Source organism: Eurytemora carolleeae, unplaced genomic scaffold (assembly GCF_000591075.1).
Source record: "Eurytemora carolleeae unplaced genomic scaffold, Eaff_2.0 scaffold710, whole genome shotgun sequence".
NCBI lineage: Eukaryota > Metazoa > Arthropoda > Copepoda > Calanoida > Temoridae > Eurytemora > Eurytemora carolleeae.
Window position 1 is genome coordinate 55,816 of NW_019396657.1, and position 20,057 is coordinate 75,872.

General features: G+C 31.3%; 1 protein-coding gene across 2 annotated transcripts; it reads right to left on the reverse strand.

Annotated features, from left to right (window-relative positions):
* Window positions 1-179: 179 nt before the first annotated feature.
* On the reverse strand, window positions 180-19,617 carry LOC111707005 (serine proteinase stubble). Of its 2 annotated transcripts, XM_023479978.1 has the most exons (19): window positions 19,613-19,617; window positions 12,311-12,407; window positions 12,055-12,124; window positions 10,765-10,831; window positions 10,379-10,414; window positions 9,803-9,846; window positions 9,298-9,322; window positions 8,465-8,549; window positions 7,882-7,945; window positions 7,435-7,504; window positions 6,491-6,580; window positions 5,405-5,418; window positions 5,223-5,296; window positions 4,740-4,792; window positions 3,209-3,296; window positions 2,121-2,190; window positions 1,807-1,881; window positions 970-1,062; window positions 180-391 (listed from the first exon to the last, which is right to left on the reverse strand). In XM_023479978.1, the coding sequence occupies exons 2-19, from the start codon at window positions 12,399-12,401 to the stop codon at window positions 211-213; spliced, it is 1,290 nt and encodes a 429-aa protein (XP_023335746.1). In that variant the 5' UTR covers window positions 12,402-12,407; window positions 19,613-19,617; the 3' UTR covers window positions 180-210. The 2 variants fall into 2 exon arrangements, with proteins under 2 accessions (XP_023335746.1, XP_023335747.1); XM_023479979.1 differs by lacking the exons at window positions 9,298-9,322; window positions 9,803-9,846.
* Window positions 19,618-20,057: the final 440 nt, after the last annotated feature.

Consider the following 20,057-nt stretch of genomic DNA (forward strand, 5'->3'; position numbering starts at 1 on the left):
GGACCAACACTTTTTAACAGAGGGTCTACAACAAGAATATCTTACTTTATTCAGGAACTATTTAGAGATAAACTTTAAAAGAGGGTCTACAACAAGAATATCATATTTAATTCAGGAACTATTTAGAGATAAACTTTATAATCAGCCAATACTAATTAAAATCCTTCACAAACTATATAAAATATATTATTATAAAAGAAAAATTAGCACTCACAGATTGTTTGTTGTTGACTTAGGTGTGGTTATTTTGGTGGTTGATCTTGCTGTTGTGGTTTTTGTGGTAGTAGTTGTTAGGGTAGTTGTTTTTCTGGTAGTTGTTATTGTGGTGGTTGTTGTTGTGGTAGTTGATGTGGAAGTTGTTGCGAAGAACTTTTCGTCAAAGTAATTATCACTGAAAGTATGCTTTAAATGTATTACATAACATTAAGAAAAAACAACCAACTAAAAGATTAAATAAAAGCAAAATTGTCGAAATCTGAACGAAATTCTTCATATCTCGGGCAATATTGAAAGCACAAAAAAGGCAGACCACATTTTGGAAATGGCAGGACTAGGGGAATTTTGTGATTATTATCTCTAGAAATTTACTTCTAAAATCAGAAAGACAAATAAACGCAGCAAATTATATCAAAAATCAAGACGACATTCAAGTCGTCCTGCATACTGTCATGTTTCGTGGGACACCCTGTAGGTTTAAACCTTATTTACTTTATTTAATTAGAACTTACATTATTAACTTTATTTTCTCACTAGGCTTCCAGGGCGCTTCACGCCTATCTTTGATTTTAACTTTTAATTCTTGCTCTATTGTTGATTTTTTTCATGGATTTTGATAAATCAATTTTTTAAAGGTAAATTTTATCCCACAAAAAGATTTGGCCGGATTGGTTCAGCCGTTTTGACATTTATGGGTAACAGACAAGAAAAGTATTTATATAGATATAGATATAGATAAACTAATTTTTTTACCTTCCTTTCTCTGGAGCATCAGCTTGACAAGCATCTGTCATTTCTCGAATCCATGGTAAATAACTACTAACCCTCGTGTATACTCCAGGGTATCTAATCAAAGCAAAATCATAAAGAGAATGTTCAAACAAAAGGGAGTGTTCATAAACAAAATTAAGGGAGTTTTCAAAGACAAAATTAAAGGGAGTGTAAAATTAATGTGGGTATAGGCTAAGTCCGATTTAAATTTGGAATTAAATTGTATCAATCTTTTTTTTGACCTGATGTGTCAGTAATGAGAATACAATTGTAAAACAACGATTCATCTCTTTATTACAGGAAGGTAATAGGGATGCAATACATACAGGAGGTAATATTCTAAACAAAATGTAACATTTGAATTTTATATAAAAACCAAACTTTTTCAGATTTTTTAAACTGTAAAATCTATTTAGCTTTGTAACACATAGTTTTAAGTTCAGAAAAAAAATCCACAACTTCTGGGCAGAAAAATTCGCAATCAATTAGATTGCATCCCTTGGGATGCAATCTAACATTGCAACCCTAGTTTTAGGATTGCAATGAAAATATCAGGAATTCAGTGACATAATTTTTTTTATAAGTTGGAAAAAGACTTCTAGCCGTAGTATTCTCTTTCAAAGTTCAATTTGGATCTGACTTGATTCTTACATATTTTTCAATAACAAACATCAAATAAAAAAAGATTGATACCTTTTAATTCCAAATTCAAATCTGGTTTATCCTACACCGCTTTTCATTTTTTTGCAAACACTAATTTCGCTTTTCCTGAGGATTACTTGAAATTGTGTCTACAATTCTTTTATAAATAGAACTTACTTTGCCCGCCCACAACCTATTCCATAACTAACAACTCCAATAACATAGTTCTGCTCACTTCCAAAACTAGTAGAACTGAAAAAGGTGGTTTTTATTCAATTATTAAACTTTTTCTCATAAGAAATAAAAAATGTATAAAATGAAATACATATTTTTTCTTCTGGGGATTAAATTTTTAACAAAACATCAAAAAATCCCAATTTTCTGATTAAAGGAAGGAAGGATTTAAATTGGTGATTCAAATTTGAACTGGCGGTAGGGAATTATCTGATTTTTCGAATTGGCAAATAATCCGAAAACTAAAAAAAATAAACCTGGCAAGTGTGAAAGTAAATGGTCCCCCTGAATCTCCTGAGCAAGCATCCCGACCTCCTGAGGATTCGCCTGATACAATTACATGATGTCAGCGCAGGGACTGAATTTAATGGCATTGAGCTAGTCGCTAAGCTACCCACTACCACTTTAAATTTGAACCACTGATTTCAGATTTAGGAAGGATTTGAACCGATGATTAAATATGAACCGGTACTTCAAATATGAACCAGTAGCAGTAGGCAGATCAAATTCATTAAATTAGGATTTAAGACAGAAAGTTGACAGTTTTATTCATTCCTTTTTTTAAATTGCATGATTTTTGGTGAAGTGGAATTCCAGACCAATTCTTAAATAAAATGGAAACTGTAAATTTTGGGTTCAAGAAATTGAAACCGGAATTTTTTCTTGTTTACAGAATAGACACCAGAAACAATCCAGTTTCCAGTTCTAAACCAGAAAACAAAGTCATTGATCAAAATTCGCCCAGCCTTAATACTATCCAGTGAAGTAAAACTTTTAATTAATAATTTGTTCTCTTTTTTGGTGAAAAAATTTCAGATTCTATATTCATAATCAGAAATTTACTTTAATTTAAGACAATACATACATTCATAATCAGAAAGACCCTGAATTGATTTATAATTAATCAGAAGACTTTATAATTTAATTTTGCAAATATTATTATTGAAACAATAATAACAAAATAGCCCTAGTTCTGCCAATTCCAAAATGTGGTCTGCCTTTACTGTGAGTTTAAAATGACAAGAGATATATATGTAAAGTCGTCTGATTATCTGTCAATTAATTCCGGGTCTTTCTGGTTATGACTTAACTAGAATTTTTTTCCTGAATTTTCAAGAACTTCTTTTCATCAACTTTGACCAGTTCTACCTGGAAATCAGGGGCGTATTCAGGGATTTGTCCAGGGGGGCTTACATTTTTTACTCTTTCAAGGGGGGGCCTCAGCACCCGTTGGTGCCTGAAAACCCCCTGAAATCAATAGATTTAACTAGTGCAGGGGGGGGGGGGCTTAGCCCCATAGCCCCCCCCCCCTGAATGCACCTGCTGGAAATATCTGCGTTCTTACCTGCACAAAACTGCTTGCTATCATCTATTGAAGCATACAATCCATAAGAAGCTAAACAGTTTTCAGAATTAACTATTGGAACATCCACCTAGAACAAACCCAGGTATCAAGTTCTAGACAAAAAAAAATTGAATATTGAAAAAAAAACTATGTTATCAGCAGGGTACCCATGTGTTCCCTAAAATAATTCAGCCAATTTGGTCCAGCCGTTTGGCCAGTACCATGCATGAGTTTTGCAAACCCTAAATTGGCACTAGTTAAAGAAAGACGACATTTAATCTATGCTGCAAGAATGTGTAAGAAGATGTCACAACTTCCGACCTACTTTCATTTGAGCTACTGAATATTTCGAAAATTGTTCATGTTAACAAAATATTTGCTTACAAATGTAGCAATTTTAATAAAGATTACATGTAGCAATTTAAATAAAGGACTACTGAAAGGGTTCAAAAATGTAATAAAAAATAATTGAGAGAATGATTATCCTAACTTATTTCATCAAGATCTTATTGAAAAAAACTCATGTTTTATGAATCTACTTGTATAAATTCAAATTGTGTTAGTTTGATCCTTTTTAAACCATTTTTAAGGCCAGAAAGGACATTTTGTTAGCAGTAACAATTAAAAGAAAAGAAAACTTTACGCCCTAAAATGCATTCACACTTTCATGTATCTGGTTTTTGTCCAAAGATATTCATAATCAAAGTTTATATCAGGTTTCTACTGAATTAAATATCTTAAAACCTGAAGTACACAGCGCCAATGGGGAGGGGCAAGGGGGGTTGTCAGTAAGAATATTGTAGAACAAAGAAATGGAGTTTTTGACACTAACTCTTATTTCTAATCCCTGTATCTTTGGAACCTGATGCTGTCAACCTTTGATATTTCAAACTATAAATTCTGTAAGATCAAGTAATCACTATTTGAGTTGGTGGCAAAAACTCAGTACCTTTCATGTTACGTATGTTAGAAAGATTTGTTGCGGGATGGATTAGAAATTAGAGATTAGGAATTAGAAAGCATCATGCTATGGATGGATTAGAAATATTTATGCAAGGACAAATTAAATAGATTTATCAGGACGGAATCGAGTGATTTATGGGAGAAAGATTTATTAGAAAGATTCATGGAAGGATGGATTAGAAAGGTTCATGGGAGAACGGGTTAACAAGGTTTGTGGTACACAAGATGTAAAGGTGGGATAATTGAAATGGTATAATGGATTAGAAAGACTTATGGTGGTAGGACTACTGCAAAGATGGGATAATGAATACGATAGAGTACATATTTGAAATACTTCTGGTAGGACGGATGTAAAGTTGGAATAATAAACATGGAATTAGGGATTAGAAAGACTGATGCTAGGACGGATTAGAAATATTTGTGAGAGGAAATATGTAAAGTTTGGGTAATTAAAATGAGATTTTCTAATTCGACCTCAGCCCTAAGCTTTTTCTTTCATTTCACAAACTTATGCATAATGATGAGATTAGATGAAAAACAAAATAAAAGATGTAAGTAGTAAAAATACCTTATTCAGTGGAATAGCAGCCAGGGATGCTTTTTCTTCTAATAGTCCCCAACCTGAGTATTAACATAAATAAAACACACATTTTAAATTTTAATTTCTGAAGAGAAAAAACTGTCAAATTTCTGGTCAAAAAATTTTTCCGTTTAATTAAATCAAAAATACACTTATCCTAAAATTTGCATGATATCTTTTGCAAATATATTTTTTCTCAGGTAATAATGGGCATCGTATGGCCTGTTTTGAGACATTTAGGGTTTTCTGATGTTTAAAGAGCTCCTCACAGTTGAGAGATATTTATAGCAAAATTGTAATCTAAATAAGAGAACTTTTATTTATGCTAAAATTGCAATTATTATTTAAGAAGTCAGCAAATAAATGTATTGATTTACAAGATTTCAGCAAAAGCGATTTAAATATGAGAAAACCTGAAACTGTTCCAAGAGACTGTGGGGTGTAAAAACTAGGATTTAAATATAAGAAAACCTGAAACTGTTCCAAGAGACTGTGGGGTGTAAAAACTAGGATGATGTCCAAAACAGGCCGGAACTACAAATTTACTGCTCCAACATTATCATTATTTTTCAAATTGAAATTTTTGTATTAAAGATTTATTTATGTAAGAGTTAAATTGTTCTTAAAATCTATATTTACATAATGATATTTCCCTGAACTGAATTCCCTAAAACAACGAATGAATGATAAAAGATTTATTATTATTTTTTTCAAATTCTGAATTCAAGTGTAATATTCTTCTTTAAATTTTTGCCTAGAGCATAGTTTAAATAAGATTAGAGTCAACCCTTTCACGGGGGGGGGGGATGTTTCCACCCCCCCACCCCCCGGTTGTTTTTATAAATAACAACAAAACGGCTTACATTAGAACGCTTAAACTTCTTCACTATTTCAACAAAGTTAGCAAAAAAATCTTTTTTATATATAGAGAATGATTCATAGAATGGAGCACAATCAAGGATGGGTCGGTGTTTCAAACAAATCAGAAATTCTTGATAACTTTATAATATAAAATTTATATATTTAAAAAGCCCTTGAAAAACGGATGTAATAACATGTTTCACATGATAATGTTTATCAAAATTAAAAATAATTGTTTTTGAACATTTTTCCATCGTACTTTTAAAACTTTTTAAAAATTTTCCCTTGCACCCTAACCATGAATGAGGTCTACATTTTTTTTAATGAGCAGGATATAAAAAGTTGGACTTAGGACTATCAAAATACCCTATCTCAACTCTAATGGAAAATCATAAGGGGATGGGGGGAACACCCCCCCCCCCCCGACTATATTAGACAAAAATAGTCTAGCAGGGATAGGGTTAAGACTTTATTATAAAAACTTGTGTGATCTGAACTGAGAATTCTTGTACTTTTGGATATCAAGATCTCACTCTATATCTTTTGTTAATCTGCAGATTAATTCCTTTATTATTCAATATAATTATAATGTCTCCGCAAGATAACAGTCAAGACAAGTTTACTCTGTTTGTATACTGTAATTTTCTTGTTTTACTAAGTACAACCGTATGCAGTCAAAACATAAACAAACAAAATGTTAACATAGCAGACGAAACTCTTACAGATTACAGCTTTCTCGGTAGGTATCACTATACTAAATCAAAGAATTATTAAAAAAGACGATATCGAATTTGTCACTGAATTCCTGTGTTTATTGGGAAACCCTGTATAAAAAATATTCTATAAAATCGGGCAATTTTTTAAAAAGTTTTTTCTACCTGACCATAATATGTCCTAATTGATACAACAGAAATATCATTCTCTAAAGTTTTGGAGGTAAATCCAGGATGGTTAAAGTACCTCAGAACCTAAAATATAAATCCAGGATGGTTAAAGTACCGGAGAACCTAGAATATAAATCCAGGATGGTTAAAGTACATCAGAACCTAAAATATAAATCCAGGATGGTTAAAGTACCGGAGAACCTAGAATATAAATCCAGGATGGTTAAAGTACCTCAGAACTTAGAATATAAATCCAGGATGGTTAAAGTACCTTAGAACCTAGAATATAAATCCAGGATGGTTAAAGTACCTCAGAACTTAGAATATAAATCCAGGATGGTTAAAGTACCGGAGAACCTAGAATATAAATCCAAGATGGTTAAAGTAACAGAGAACCTAGAATATAAATCCAAGATGAAGTACCTCAGAACCTAGAATAGATTTAATTCTCATCCTCAAGAAAAATAACTTAACTTCTTATATTGATTGAACAATATGAATCTTACAAATAAATTACATGAAAATTAAGTAATCTTTTATCAACCAAAACTGGCCAAATTTGTCCAAATCCTTAATACAAGTTAAAGCCATTTTTAAACAATATGCATTTTAACAATAAAAAAATAATTTAAAATAAAGAGTTGAGGTAGTAGTGAAATTTAAAAAGTAGTATATAATGTGACCCATAAAACTGTGGATTAATAAAACTACACTTAAGCAATAAATCTAATGTGTAATTGACGTTTTCATCACATTTCATTAAATCAAATCAAATCAGGCTGTTAGGGATATCCCACTACCCGCCCTCCAGACTCTGAATGAAGTGAGGTTATATAGCTTGTACAATCTTAAAAATAAGAATAAAAAGTTTTGTGGTTGAATTATAAGGGTCCACTATATGATTATGATAATGATATTGACACAGAAGAGTACTCCACCTTTAATTTCTGTTCTCTGCACTCCTCTTCAAACAGATCAGATGAATGCCGACCAACAACAGCCTCATACCTGATTCACACAAATGCCATTGATAATTTGAATTACTTATTATGCAGTTTAAAGCAATGCTTCGGATCTGGATCAAAGGACCAAAAAACCTAGAAAAACTAACTTTTTACTCTTAAAAACCAAAGCTGAACTATTAAAATCAAGATGATAAAATCTCTGAATGGTTCCTCAAGCTTAAAAATAAGCAAAAAAATGAAAAAAAATGATTTGAAAATTCTACTGTATCCATTTTTTCACGGGGGGATTCAGGATATGGATATGGATCCTAAGCAATGGTTAGTATAAAGCTTGGTAAAAACAAGAATTTCCTATACTTATGACAAATAATAGTATAGCCAAACTAAAATCTCATTTTATCTTTAGTCTTCATCTTTTACCTATGAGGGGGTTCTTGCATGCAATGGGCAGCTGTAAGAAATGCATACGGTGTGAGAATAGTGCCTAAAAAACAAGAGTAAACATCCCTTGATAGGTTTTTCAGAACCAAGCAAATCTTGGATTAATTCAGAAAAAATGGATGAGTAGTCTTCCATTGATCTGCTATCTCAATTTTTTCTGAAATACATAATCTTTCTCAAAGTATTATTTTAAAAAAGCAAGTAATTAACAAAAATTATGGGTTTAGGACAACCAAATTTGGATAATTACAAAAAATGTTCCACCCAGTTTTAGTTTTTAGTTTTCAGTTTATAGGGTTTCAGGAGATATAAAAAAGAGTTCTCTTTACTACATAAAAAGTAAAAGGTTTAAAAGTTATCATTGCAAGTCAAACATGGTAGGTTCAGCTGGAAATTTTAATAAGTGTTTCGAGATTTGAGCCAGCATTCAATTGAAACCGGTTGAGTGACATGGTTCAAATAATTTAAATTCGGCCTTATGTGTATATCAGGCATTGTCTGCTATACATGAAGGTTCACATGAAACTGGTTACAGTCCCTTTAAAATTAAACTTTATGTTACCTCCGCATGTGATGGTAGGTATAACTGAATCATCTCCTAGTTCAGGTAGCAGAACAACCCCAACCTGCCAGGGAACTGATCCTTCCTGGTTAACCAAGGATTTAGTGATTAGGGAACCATTTCAGGTAGCAGATTTTTTCATTACGGGGTAAATATTTTCAAGAATTACTGTCTCCTCTCAGGGAGAGGGTGTATGTGTGAGATTTTCAACACTCAGAAGGAGCACATGAAAAATTGGACTAACTTGTCTTGCAAGTGTTTTCAATCATTTTAATACTTTTTATCCAAAAATTTATTTATTTTTGCCTAAAATAAAAAAAAATAAATAAAAAAAGGTAAAAATGATTTTCAAAGAGGGGGGGGGGATGATTTTTACTGAAAAATATACACCTCCAGATATTTGCTGAAAAAAGTATTCTAATTCTGTTAATTTTTATTAACCCTATTGGCCCACTAATCTTTAACAGCTGAATTTAATGGAATTGGCCATAAAGCATTTTTAAAAGAGCAACAAAAACGAAGATAGTAATTTTTGAGATAAATAGAAAAACAAAAGTATTTCCATAATTTTTGCTCTACAACATTTAACATCGTGAATTGAACAGGGAAGATCACTTAAATTTGCTTCTTTAGTTCTTTTGTGAATCAAATTAACTTGATAAACACCATGAGAAATACAATGGCTAAAAATCAAATCAAACCTCTTTTTGTTTCGAATCCAATCTCAATTTTACCCTTTTTCTATTTTCAGAAGAAAACAAAACATAGATCATTAAAACATTTTAGAGAAAAAAAAATTGAAAATTAGTTGATAAAATAATTTGAATCTTTTCCTCTGCTTCTTTTCCACCAAGAATCCTTTGATAATCAAACTTTTATTTGAAGTAGTGTGTAAGCCTGCGTAATCTTTAGTAACCCACGATGCAAATATGGCAATGCTTGATTACTCATTAAACCTTTTTTTAATCAATGAGGTGCAGATGTAAATTTTCTTGGTTTTCTAATAATTCCAATATGTTATTCTTCTGTTAATATGTTTAAGACATTTTTGTATGGAAACAACAATGAAAATAATCAGTTTTTAAATTAAAAACCTTGATATCTAATTCATTCTTGCTGAGACAAAGCATTTCAGGGTATCTAGCATTGCCATCCTTGCATGTAGGGTCACTTGAAATTTTGTTTCCAATAACAATAAACAATTAAAAATGTCAAAAATTAAGATGTAACATTTCTTGATCCTGCAGATGATAACTTCAACTTCAAAGAAAATGTTAAAAACTCTATTTTAATGATAAAAAACTAACTTAAAATTTTTTAAATAAAAGTTTGAATTGCCTTTTGAAACTTGAAATTTGTTTTTTAACTTTGTGACCACAGACCTAGGATAAAAACAATTATATGGAGGGGGAGGGGGGAAGGGGGAGGGATCTATGAAACAAAACACTTTAAGTTCTAATTTTGAAATCCAGGACAAGAATCAGATTTGACATAAAAAAATTTATTTAAGAATATTGAATTGAAATGTTTAATACTTGTATTGTTAATTTTATAGAAAACACAACATGGGGAGAGGTTTGTGACCTTGGTCCACTCAGAATAGGTCTGAGAAAAAAGTTCTTTCTCTTGCAATTAGGCTAGCTGCAGGGACATCCACAAAAGTATGTATGAAGGATGGGTTAGGAATGGATGATCAAGAAGAAAGAATGAAAAACAAAAAATATAGAAGTCTCAAAATGTGTTCATCTGATATCTTATTTAAAAAATATTCTAAAATTAAACTAAAATAAAAAATTAATAAAGTTAAAAACTTGTATTGAAATTGTAATTTGAAAACTATTTTCTTACAAACAAAATGTTTGTTCAGTATGTAGAACTTCAAAAGCTCTATAGTTATACTTTTCTCCTTTTTACCTCTTTGTGAAAAATGGGCCCAGTAGGATTAACAGCCTAAAAATAATTAATTTTGAGTAGGGTTGTGTTTTGGGGATAGCGGAAACAAAGTTTAAGTTCAATTGGTGTCTTTTAAACAGAGTATCGTATATATATCGTATTTACAGGCCCCCTTTATGAAGTTTAAGGTGGGACAACAACACGGATTATTATTCATTTTAAAGGGCCAAGCCCAATTGGCAATAGAACCATTTTATCCTTAATTCAGAAAAACTATGGAGAAAATCGTCATTTTTACAGCTGAAAGATATTGATTGTAACATAAATCCACAAGCAAATTCTTTGGAGTAAACCTGACTTACACATACAATTTATTTTTAGAGAAAGAAATGTATGGATTTTATTACCTCTTGAACTAATGTTGGGTTGAAAGCTGACTTGAAACTGGAAAATGCTGACATCTTTGAGTCCACCCTAATCAACAAAAAAATCAAATTTAAAGGGACTGTAAGTGTAATTTCAAGTGACCCTAATACAAAGATGAAAATGGCCGATTTACAAGGGTACCCTTAAAAGCCTTGTCTGATAAAGCATGAATTAGATATTAATGTTTAAAAGTTTATTATTTTTAATTGTGGTTTCACTAGGATAGTGACTCGCGTTGGAAAACAATTATAAATTATAAGATGTTAATCAAAGACTAACAATAAAGACGATGCATTAGAAATTTATCTGACTATTGTGTACGCCTGTACAGCTGTATTTTGACATCATTGGTTATATTGGTTGTTTGAGAGTCTAACTATCGACATTAAAACCTTAGATATTTACACAATTGTTAATGTTTTGTTCTAAATGCGATGTTAATTAGTATTTCAAAATGAATTTTATCATTTGTTGGATATGAGGATCGTCTGGTGAATTAAAGCTGAATTTGTGAAAAAGTTACGCATCTCTTTTTATCTAAATAATAGCCAAAAATTGTTACTGAAAATTTTCCGATTCCGTCAAATATTTTTTCTGATTTTTTTTTTAGATTTTAGGCGGTGAGGAAACCATAAGTTTCCAATATTAAAATTGTAAATAAATTTTGTGTAAATGTCGTCTTCTGTTTAATCTTAGTCATAGAAAAAATATGGCATAAATTAATGTATTATAAATCTTACTCTTCAACTGATTTATGGGGATTTTGTTTAAACAAAAAAATATTACAGAAAGTATGGAATGTATTTCTTACAATATTTGGATCACCGACAAACTGCGTAGAATTTGCGTAAATTTTTTATTATCAAAGTCTTTGAATTTAATCACTTTTAAACCTAGAAAAAACGACGCTATCTTCCAGATGATTGATCAGATAAAGATATCAAGGGTACTATTGTAAAATCAGGCATTGTCATCTTTGCATCAGGGTCGCTTTAAATTACACTTACAGTCCCTTTATATCTCATTTAAATAAATTTCAAGTACAAGTATTAGATTGGTAATATAATCGTTATAGTTCGAATTTGGTATTAAATGCTGTACTGTACAATGAAATGTAGTGCAATGCGCTGTAATGAAATGCATGGATTGAGACAATACTGTTCTTTAATATAATGCTCTGTACTGTAATTGCATGCAGAGTACTCGTTCTAATGGAGTTTACTAATTAATTAAATGAATTGTACCGTATACTGTACTATACTGTACTGTACCTGTTACTGGTGTTAATATCATTGTACAGCTGTGCCCAAGATCCAATCCTGGGGGTTGGTGCATCCAACCCTTAATCAATCAATAAATCAAACAATAATTTATTAATCAATAAATCAATCAATCAAGACATAATATATTTTTTTCGAAAATTTTATAATATCAATTTTTTATCAAACAGATTTATTATAACCATAAAGCTATTTTCATGAATATTTAAAAAAGTAAATCATATAAATTAAGTAAAACAAATGTTACCATCTTCTGTAAATGGGAAAGAAGACCCAGTAGAGAACAATGAGATCAGAAAGAGTAAACCCACATTTTTGGACATTCTCCGATAATACATATTCACCTTGTTATTATTGTTATTATAACTTTAGTTCTAGCAAACTAGATACTTCTAAACATTTAGAAAACAGTTTTACTTCAAAATGGATATTATATACGTTATAAATTCACTATTCAGCATCTTTCAACATTTCAATATAAAATGGGTATACAAATTGAAAAACCGGTTCATTTTAGGAGAATTTCAAGAGAGCTGCTATATTTTAAATTGCTCTTTTATTATTATTTTAAGTTCCCAAAAAAACCGGCGAATTTTTGGTTGATATTGGGACGGAGATTGGGAATTACAGGCTGTTCCACGAAACATGACACAAGCAAGACGAGTTGAAGGTCGTCTTTAATGTTTGAAATGACTCTGATTGTTAATAATTACATACAGCCCCCAGTCTTTGCATTTCAAAAATGTTATCTGGCTTTTATTGCATTCGGTATTAACGAAGATTTGAGAAATTTCGTTAAGATTGACAATTTTGGTTTAATTAATTTAATGAATTAAAATCTTAACGAAATTGTAATATCTCCGGTTATATTGATAGCACAAAAGAGGGAGACCACATTTTGAAAATGACAGCACTAGGAGAATTATGTGGTTATGGTTTCAAAAAGCATAAATGTAAAAGTAGGTTGAGGACTGCATTTCACAAAGCTTAAAGACGACGTTCATGTTGTCCTTCAACTGTCATGTTTCGTGGAACACACGGTATCTTCCTGATGTGATAACGTATTAGGAAAACAATTTTCTCGTATTTCTCAATTTACGCAATGAAAACTATTAAAATTAACAAATAATTTTTTTGAAATAATGGAACCACATTTTTAGTTTGAAAATTATTAGGAACAATTGTGAGGTTTTAATAATGTTTTAAGATTTGTTTCTATTAACCATATCGCTGCTTAATCTTTATTGTTTCACTGTTTCTTTGTACTCAGTCAGTATTTTTGTACGCTTTGTACCAATGTACATTTATACTGAAGGTAGAGAGGGTGGGAAGGATTATAGAATACATAACTTGCAAGGGTTTTTACATTAATGTAGTGACAGGGGAGAATACAGCTCTTTTGAAAAAGGGGGGGCGGGGGTAAAACTCTTAAACAAAACAAGTTACTATTAGGTTAGTCTCCAGAAAAGTGGGGTCAAAAGATACTCATGACTACCCCTTTTTCAAAATGGGGGACTATCGACCTCTTGACCCTCCCCCCCCTGCACCTCGTCTGGGTAGAGAGGGTGGAGAGGGAGGGAAGGCACACCACACCATTTTTTCGCCCAACCACAAATGATGTCACATTTCAATATTATTATGTCCAATCACACTTTTTATCGTCCGGCATTGTTTACATTCTATTTTAAAATACTTCACAGTATTCTGAGCCACGTCTTGTTTACATATTGCATTGGTTTAAAATATTTTATCCTGTTTTTTTCTAAAGAAGAACATCTTAAAAACTAAAAAGGTACTATAGGCATAAACAGTTCATGGAAATTTTAATTCATAATACCTCGAGCAAATCAAAACCATTTGCTATGCTCCCTACCAAAACATGTGTTAATGCTTAGCTCATATAGATTATAATTCCAGCGACTAGGTGGATACATGTTTTAACTACCACCATTTAACTATCATTCACTTGAACTATTTTTTATTTGAACTTTAACTGAAACTGACATGATGTCATATCCTGTAGTTCAATTCAACATATTACTTGCTCATTTGAACTATTTTCCTATAAATTTAGTTTTTTAAAATTTTGTCATAATTCATGAAGTTAGGCCATACAATTAAAGATATTGTTTAAACAATTACAAAAAAATATTTCAAATGAACATAAAAAAGTTCAAATGAAGTATAAGAATTAGGGTTAGGTTAGATTTAGACAATTTTTGTGTCGAAAACTGGAGCTAGGACAACTGCTAGGGGGGCTGGGCGCTGCAGCTAGGACAGGCTAGTGGCTGAGCCCTGCCGCTGGTATAGTTCAAATAAACATAAAAATAGTTCAAATGAACCAAAAAAATAGCTCAAATGTGTATTATTTCAGGGTTAGGTTAGGTTAAGACAATTTTTGTGCCAAGTGCTGCAGTTAGGACAGCCTATGGGGCCAAGCCCTGCGGTTAATAGTTCAAATGAACAAAAAAAAAGTTCAGATGAAACAAAAAATAGTTTAATAATTTGCATGGCCTGAAATTATATTTCATTTAGACTCATTAATTTATTTGAATTTTTTAAAACATTTTTTTAGGTTCATTTGAACTATTTTTCTGTTCATTTGAACAATTTTCATGTTTTTTGAATATTTCATTTGAACAATTTTTTTGGTTCTATTGAACTATTTTTATGTTCATTTTAACTTTTTTTGTTCATTTTAACTATTTTATTGTTTTGAACTATTATTTTGTTAATTTGTATTATTTATTTGTTCATTAAACTATTTTTATGTTCATATGCACTATTTTTAAGGGTCATGTGAACTATTGGTTGTTCAAACAAACAATAGTTCAAATGAACAATAGTTCAAACGGCGGTAGTTCAAACAGGATAGCATCCAGCAACTATCATCTACAAGTTGCATTCTATACAAATACAATTAAACAAGAAAATAGAAGAATAATGTGTGATGATCGGATGAAAAATAGGTGTGGTAGAGACAAAAAATAGGTATTTCCCGTTTTTTGCAACATTGTATAATCTTTCACACAAATTACATTATAAAGGGAGTGTTCGCGAAAAATGAAAGGGGGTATAGGCTTAATGCGATAAAAAAGCGCTTTTGATCGCCACTAATCTTACTTCTACCTGTTGCGTCTATAAGGAGAAGATTGTTAAAGACGTCTCATACCGAATAACATGGCGTCCATACAAATTGAGAAAATTGCAACATTCGACTTAGACCGTATAAAAATCAATTCAGATATTACAACCTATAGTCATCGATTATCTTTCGCCACATTTATATATAGTTGATTTTTCATAATATGTTTTAATTGTTATGATCTGAGAGTTACTTATAAAAACGTTTATTCCTGTTTCGAGGATTTTTGGTAATGATAGACGACATTTTCATATTTTCCAGGAATGTTCGAAAACAAGTTGTAAGCTAAATATTATTTTAAAAAACAAAATCAAAACTAGTATGAAATATTAAATATATACAAATGTGGCGAAAGATAATCGATTTGTTCCAACTTCCTCAATTTGTATGGGCTCTTCGGTATGAGACGTCTTTATCAATTTTCTTCCCCCACTCGGGTGTGGAGGGTTATAGGATACATATATAACTTTACACCAAAGGTAAGATTGAAAAGTTTGAAAAGTTTGACTAATGACATGTATATCACATGAGGGCATGGGGGAGCAGAGCCCCGCAAAACTGTCTACATGCCTGTTGCTACACCTCCATTCGATCTCCGCTTGCTGCATTCATTTTTATTTTACCTGTCATGGCTTAAACAACCAGAAATCAAAATATGTCTCTTCAAAGTAGAATCTACATTATTTTTTTTTTTAAATTTCACCAAAAAATTTAAATATTAATTTATTCAATTGTTCTTAACTTGTTTTCTTGAGTAAAGTTTACAAAAAGCATACAATAAAATCACAAATTCACTTAACATATTTTGTTTTGTGAATTGGTGCTAATGTTGATTTGTACAAGATAAACGTATGAAACAACATAAAATCTCCCTGTCTTTATATAGAACTGCAATAGTTATTTACAAGTTTAGCGGAATTTGTGAAATTTAAAAAACAAAAATAGAAGTCTTATATCAATTAAAATTGACTTTTTTATAACAAAATTGTTTATATATCATTAAAAACTAATTAACATCTTAAGATTATTTAAAAATGTTAAAGCCAAATATATTTTATCGGGGACAAAAATGCGGGGCATGGAGACATAATTTGGTGGAGGCTTGGAGAAGTAGTGAGAGGGGTGGAGACAATTTTGTGGGGCTTGGAGAATATTCTTTGTATCAGGAGGCTTGTTGGGCTCATGGTGGCCCAGCACCCCGTCCCTCATCACTCTCTCCTAGCTACAGGGGGCCTTACCAAACCTGACAGTTGATGAATAGTTTAAAATGGCTTCTTACATAGTTAGAAAAGTTGTTTGATTCTAAAGAGACTAATAACCTTTTTTATACAGCGAAACCCTTATAATAACGAATACATCGAAAGAATTCATCAAATGTCGCATTCTTCACACTTTCTGATATTGGAATGTTGCAGATATTTAGTTTTTAAATTAAATGATTATTGGAATTCTTTAAAACTGTTCCCACATATTCGTGGCTATTTTTTTTATTTTTGCAAATACTAAAATTTACGTAATATAGTATAAAACTCATTGAAAAAATGTCAAGACAACATTTGATAAATTCTTCCGATGTAATTGTTATTAAGGGTTTCACTGTATGACAGTTATATTATAGTAAAATTAACTTCACAGTAAAATAAATAAACTTCAAAAAGTCTTTAATATCTAAAACAGTATGTGGAAGAAGACATTCAAAACTATTCACCAACTGTCATGTTTCGTGGGACACNCGAATCAAAAAGCCTTATCGGGATAGGGCTAACCCTTTTAGGCATTTATTGCAGAATAATGACAAAATTCTGTTTATTTTTCCCATTAAAACTTACTAAATATTGTTTGACGAGCAAGAAAGCTCTTTAATTTTATAGTTTTTAATGAAGAAATTGTTTCCTCTATTGTGTTTTCACCCATTTCAGTGAATTGAAATTGTGTACCAAAAAAGAGTAATTCTTTTTGAAAATTCAACATTTTTTCCTTCTTATTTTTTTTCTTAGCATTTTTTCAGAAGCTCATAAATTTTCTGTCTGTTTGAGGCATTGATCAATTAATTACTAGTGTCCGTATTGACACCAATAACAAACAAGATCGCTACTAGTGGTAGTGGCGATGGGAGTTTAGCTGTGTGGATTGTGTCCTGTTTGAATTTTATAGCCGACGGGTTGTACCTGGACTGATACGGTTCTGGACGAAGTTTTAAGAGTACGGCATTTTCTAAATCGATACCAATCAATCTTAACATTATCTTACATATATATGAGCATTTTTAAAATAATAATAAGCATTTTTATTTTTGAACTTATAAAATGTAAAATTGTCACACATTGATGTGCAAAACATCACTAGAAGTTCAGGGAAAAGAAGTTATGTAATTGCTTCGATCTAACGAGGACTTGAAACAAGATATTAATGCAGCGAAACAAAAATTCCAAACCATTATTTGGCCCAGACCTACATCATGGTGTCAGGTTTGGGCCGAATCTGCAAAGTTATCTTTTTTAACTGTTTATATTTTTCAATTGAGAAGTAAACAACCGTCTGCATAGTGCAGTGCACTGAAGCATTTACACAACTTGGTAACAAAATAAGTTTTTTTTATAACAAAATAATAAAATTTTAAAAATATATCTTATTCCAAAGTTTGATTTATCTGTTGGACCGGAAATTCTATTTTAAATTCAAGTCAATAGTCATTAAACACAGCTTGACACAATGAGGAGGAAATGAAAGTTAGTTATTACAAAGGGTCGGAAAACGGAAGATTAACTCGTCGTACGAGGCGAATAAAAGGTGGAGAGTCTGCTAGAAAGCTCCGGCTTTCCATAATTCATATATATCATTTTATTTGTTCTTATTTTTACTTGTAAATACCTTTTTTTCTATACTCTGTAGATTTAATCACATCAGTTTCAGGCTTTAGATTTCCTTTATTTCATACTTTTAAATGGTAACAATACTTTTAGTTATAGTTGAAATACTAGTGAAATATCAACATAAAAATAAAGTCAAACAATTTTTTTTCCGAAAATAATATAAAATATCATTTAAGAAAAAAATATCAATTCTTCTGGTAACTTTAAATGCTTCACAATCGGATAACAAAGGGTTTCATGTCAACTTGAGGTAACTGTATATAATGATGGATCTTTTGAAAACGTTAAAATTATACAAAAGAACTTATAACTGATTTATTCGATCAATAATACCTATTTCTTTGCAATCTGATGTTGTAGACTATCTAATCTTCTACTATAGCGAAATTTATTGTATCAAATGTCAAAGGCCTGAGGTTGCAAAGTTATAAGGCTTATGAGACATGTAATTACTTGCTTTTAACATTTAATATCAAAAAGCAGATTTTTAAGACCATAAATTTAAATACATATTTTTCCTATTTTGTCAAATTAAATGTCTATGGGGAAAAGGCCCCGTTTGTGTGTGCAAAATCACTCGCTCTGCTCGCATCCAACCTTGGGCTACCCGTACTCCCGTACTCCTTACTAGCTGTATAGGGGAGTACAGAGGACTCCTCACAGGGGTGTGAAGGGGAGTCCAAAGAGTTGGTTTTCTTGGATTTCTTGTTTAAGAATTCAGCGAGAATAAGAATTAACAGGGACAGAAAAGTGAGAGAAGCAACTAAAAAATAATAAATTTAATGTCAGGGTTGGAAAACTGATCAGAAAAAAGGTAAAAAGGTACAAAGCTAGCGTAATTTTGATTTATATTTTTTTTATAAAAAAATCTTCAAGTTTCCCCTTTTTACATTTGCACAAAAAGTCAAGAAAATTTTGACTCCGCTTTGCTTAAGATTTAACATAAATGTAAAAACGATCCAGGAATAAAATGGTTAGAGGGGGGGGGGGGAACAATGAGATCAAAAACTTTTTATGTTAAAAAAATGCTTACCGAAGAAATGAGTGCCCCCAGGATTAAGAATTGTTATGGGAGGATAAATTGTGTTCAGAATTGAAGATGCTAAAAAAATTAAATTAAAAACCTACTTATTGAAAACGTTTTAATGATAAATTATAAATAATTGAAAAACAAAATAAATTAATAAAATTGAATGAATGAGAGAAAATGGTTGAAATTAAGATGAGCTAGATTAACACGTGCAAAAAACTTTGTCAATAAATCAAAATATTAAAGTAAAAAATATACAGGTCCAATATTGACGACTATGAACATTTTTTAAATCTTCTCAAAATTTCTTATCAAATGTTGTAAACTAGAGCCTTCCATCCTTCTCGTAACAAATCTCATTCAAGTTTGAACTTTTTGAAATCCGTCTTCAATATTGGTCCAAAATTGAGTTGTTGTTTTTGTGTGACACAGGCCTGTGTTTATACCTAAGAGTAGAGCTATACCACCAGTAAATGCCACAACTCCCATCAACTTGCCAACCTCTTCTTTAGGAACAGTCTAAATAATTAAATAAACAGTGGGAACCATGCAACTGTGGACTAGGAAGACGACTTCTATACTTAGACTGGGTCTGGCGTAGTTTTGAGTGATCTTTCATTTAAAAGAGTGGAATGTCCGATTCAAAACGGTACCCGCGTTATCTGATCAAGTATGCATAAGATGTCCATGTTTATTCTTTTGAAAACGGATTATTTTTATTGCAGTTGCACTACATAAGTGATTTGCGCATTTCTACTGCAGATAAATCGTGGAGAAATTATTAGAACATAACACTTCAAGGGTACCATTGTGAATCGGACATGTCCCTTCTTAAATAAAGTGTGACTGGAAATTACGAATACTGTTCCTTTGTTATTATTTTATTTAGTGTATTAATGGAACTCAGGGTGCAGGGTGCGCAGACCCATGACACAAAATTAACTTG

Excerpts from the sequence above, each read along its gene's own strand:
- LOC111707005 (XM_023479978.1), bottom strand. The coding sequence starts at position 12,401 with ATGTATTATCGGAGAATGTCCAAAAATGTGGGTTTACTCTTTCTGATC. Across the intron at positions 9,847-10,378 it reads GGCCCATTTTTCACAAAGAG|GTCTGTGGTCACAAAGTTAA; the intron begins GTAAAAAGGAGA and ends TTTTTATCCTAG. Across the intron at positions 4,793-5,222 it reads GTCTCTTGGAACAGTTTCAG|GTTGGGGACTATTAGAAGAA; the intron begins GTTTTCTTATAT and ends GTTAATACTCAG.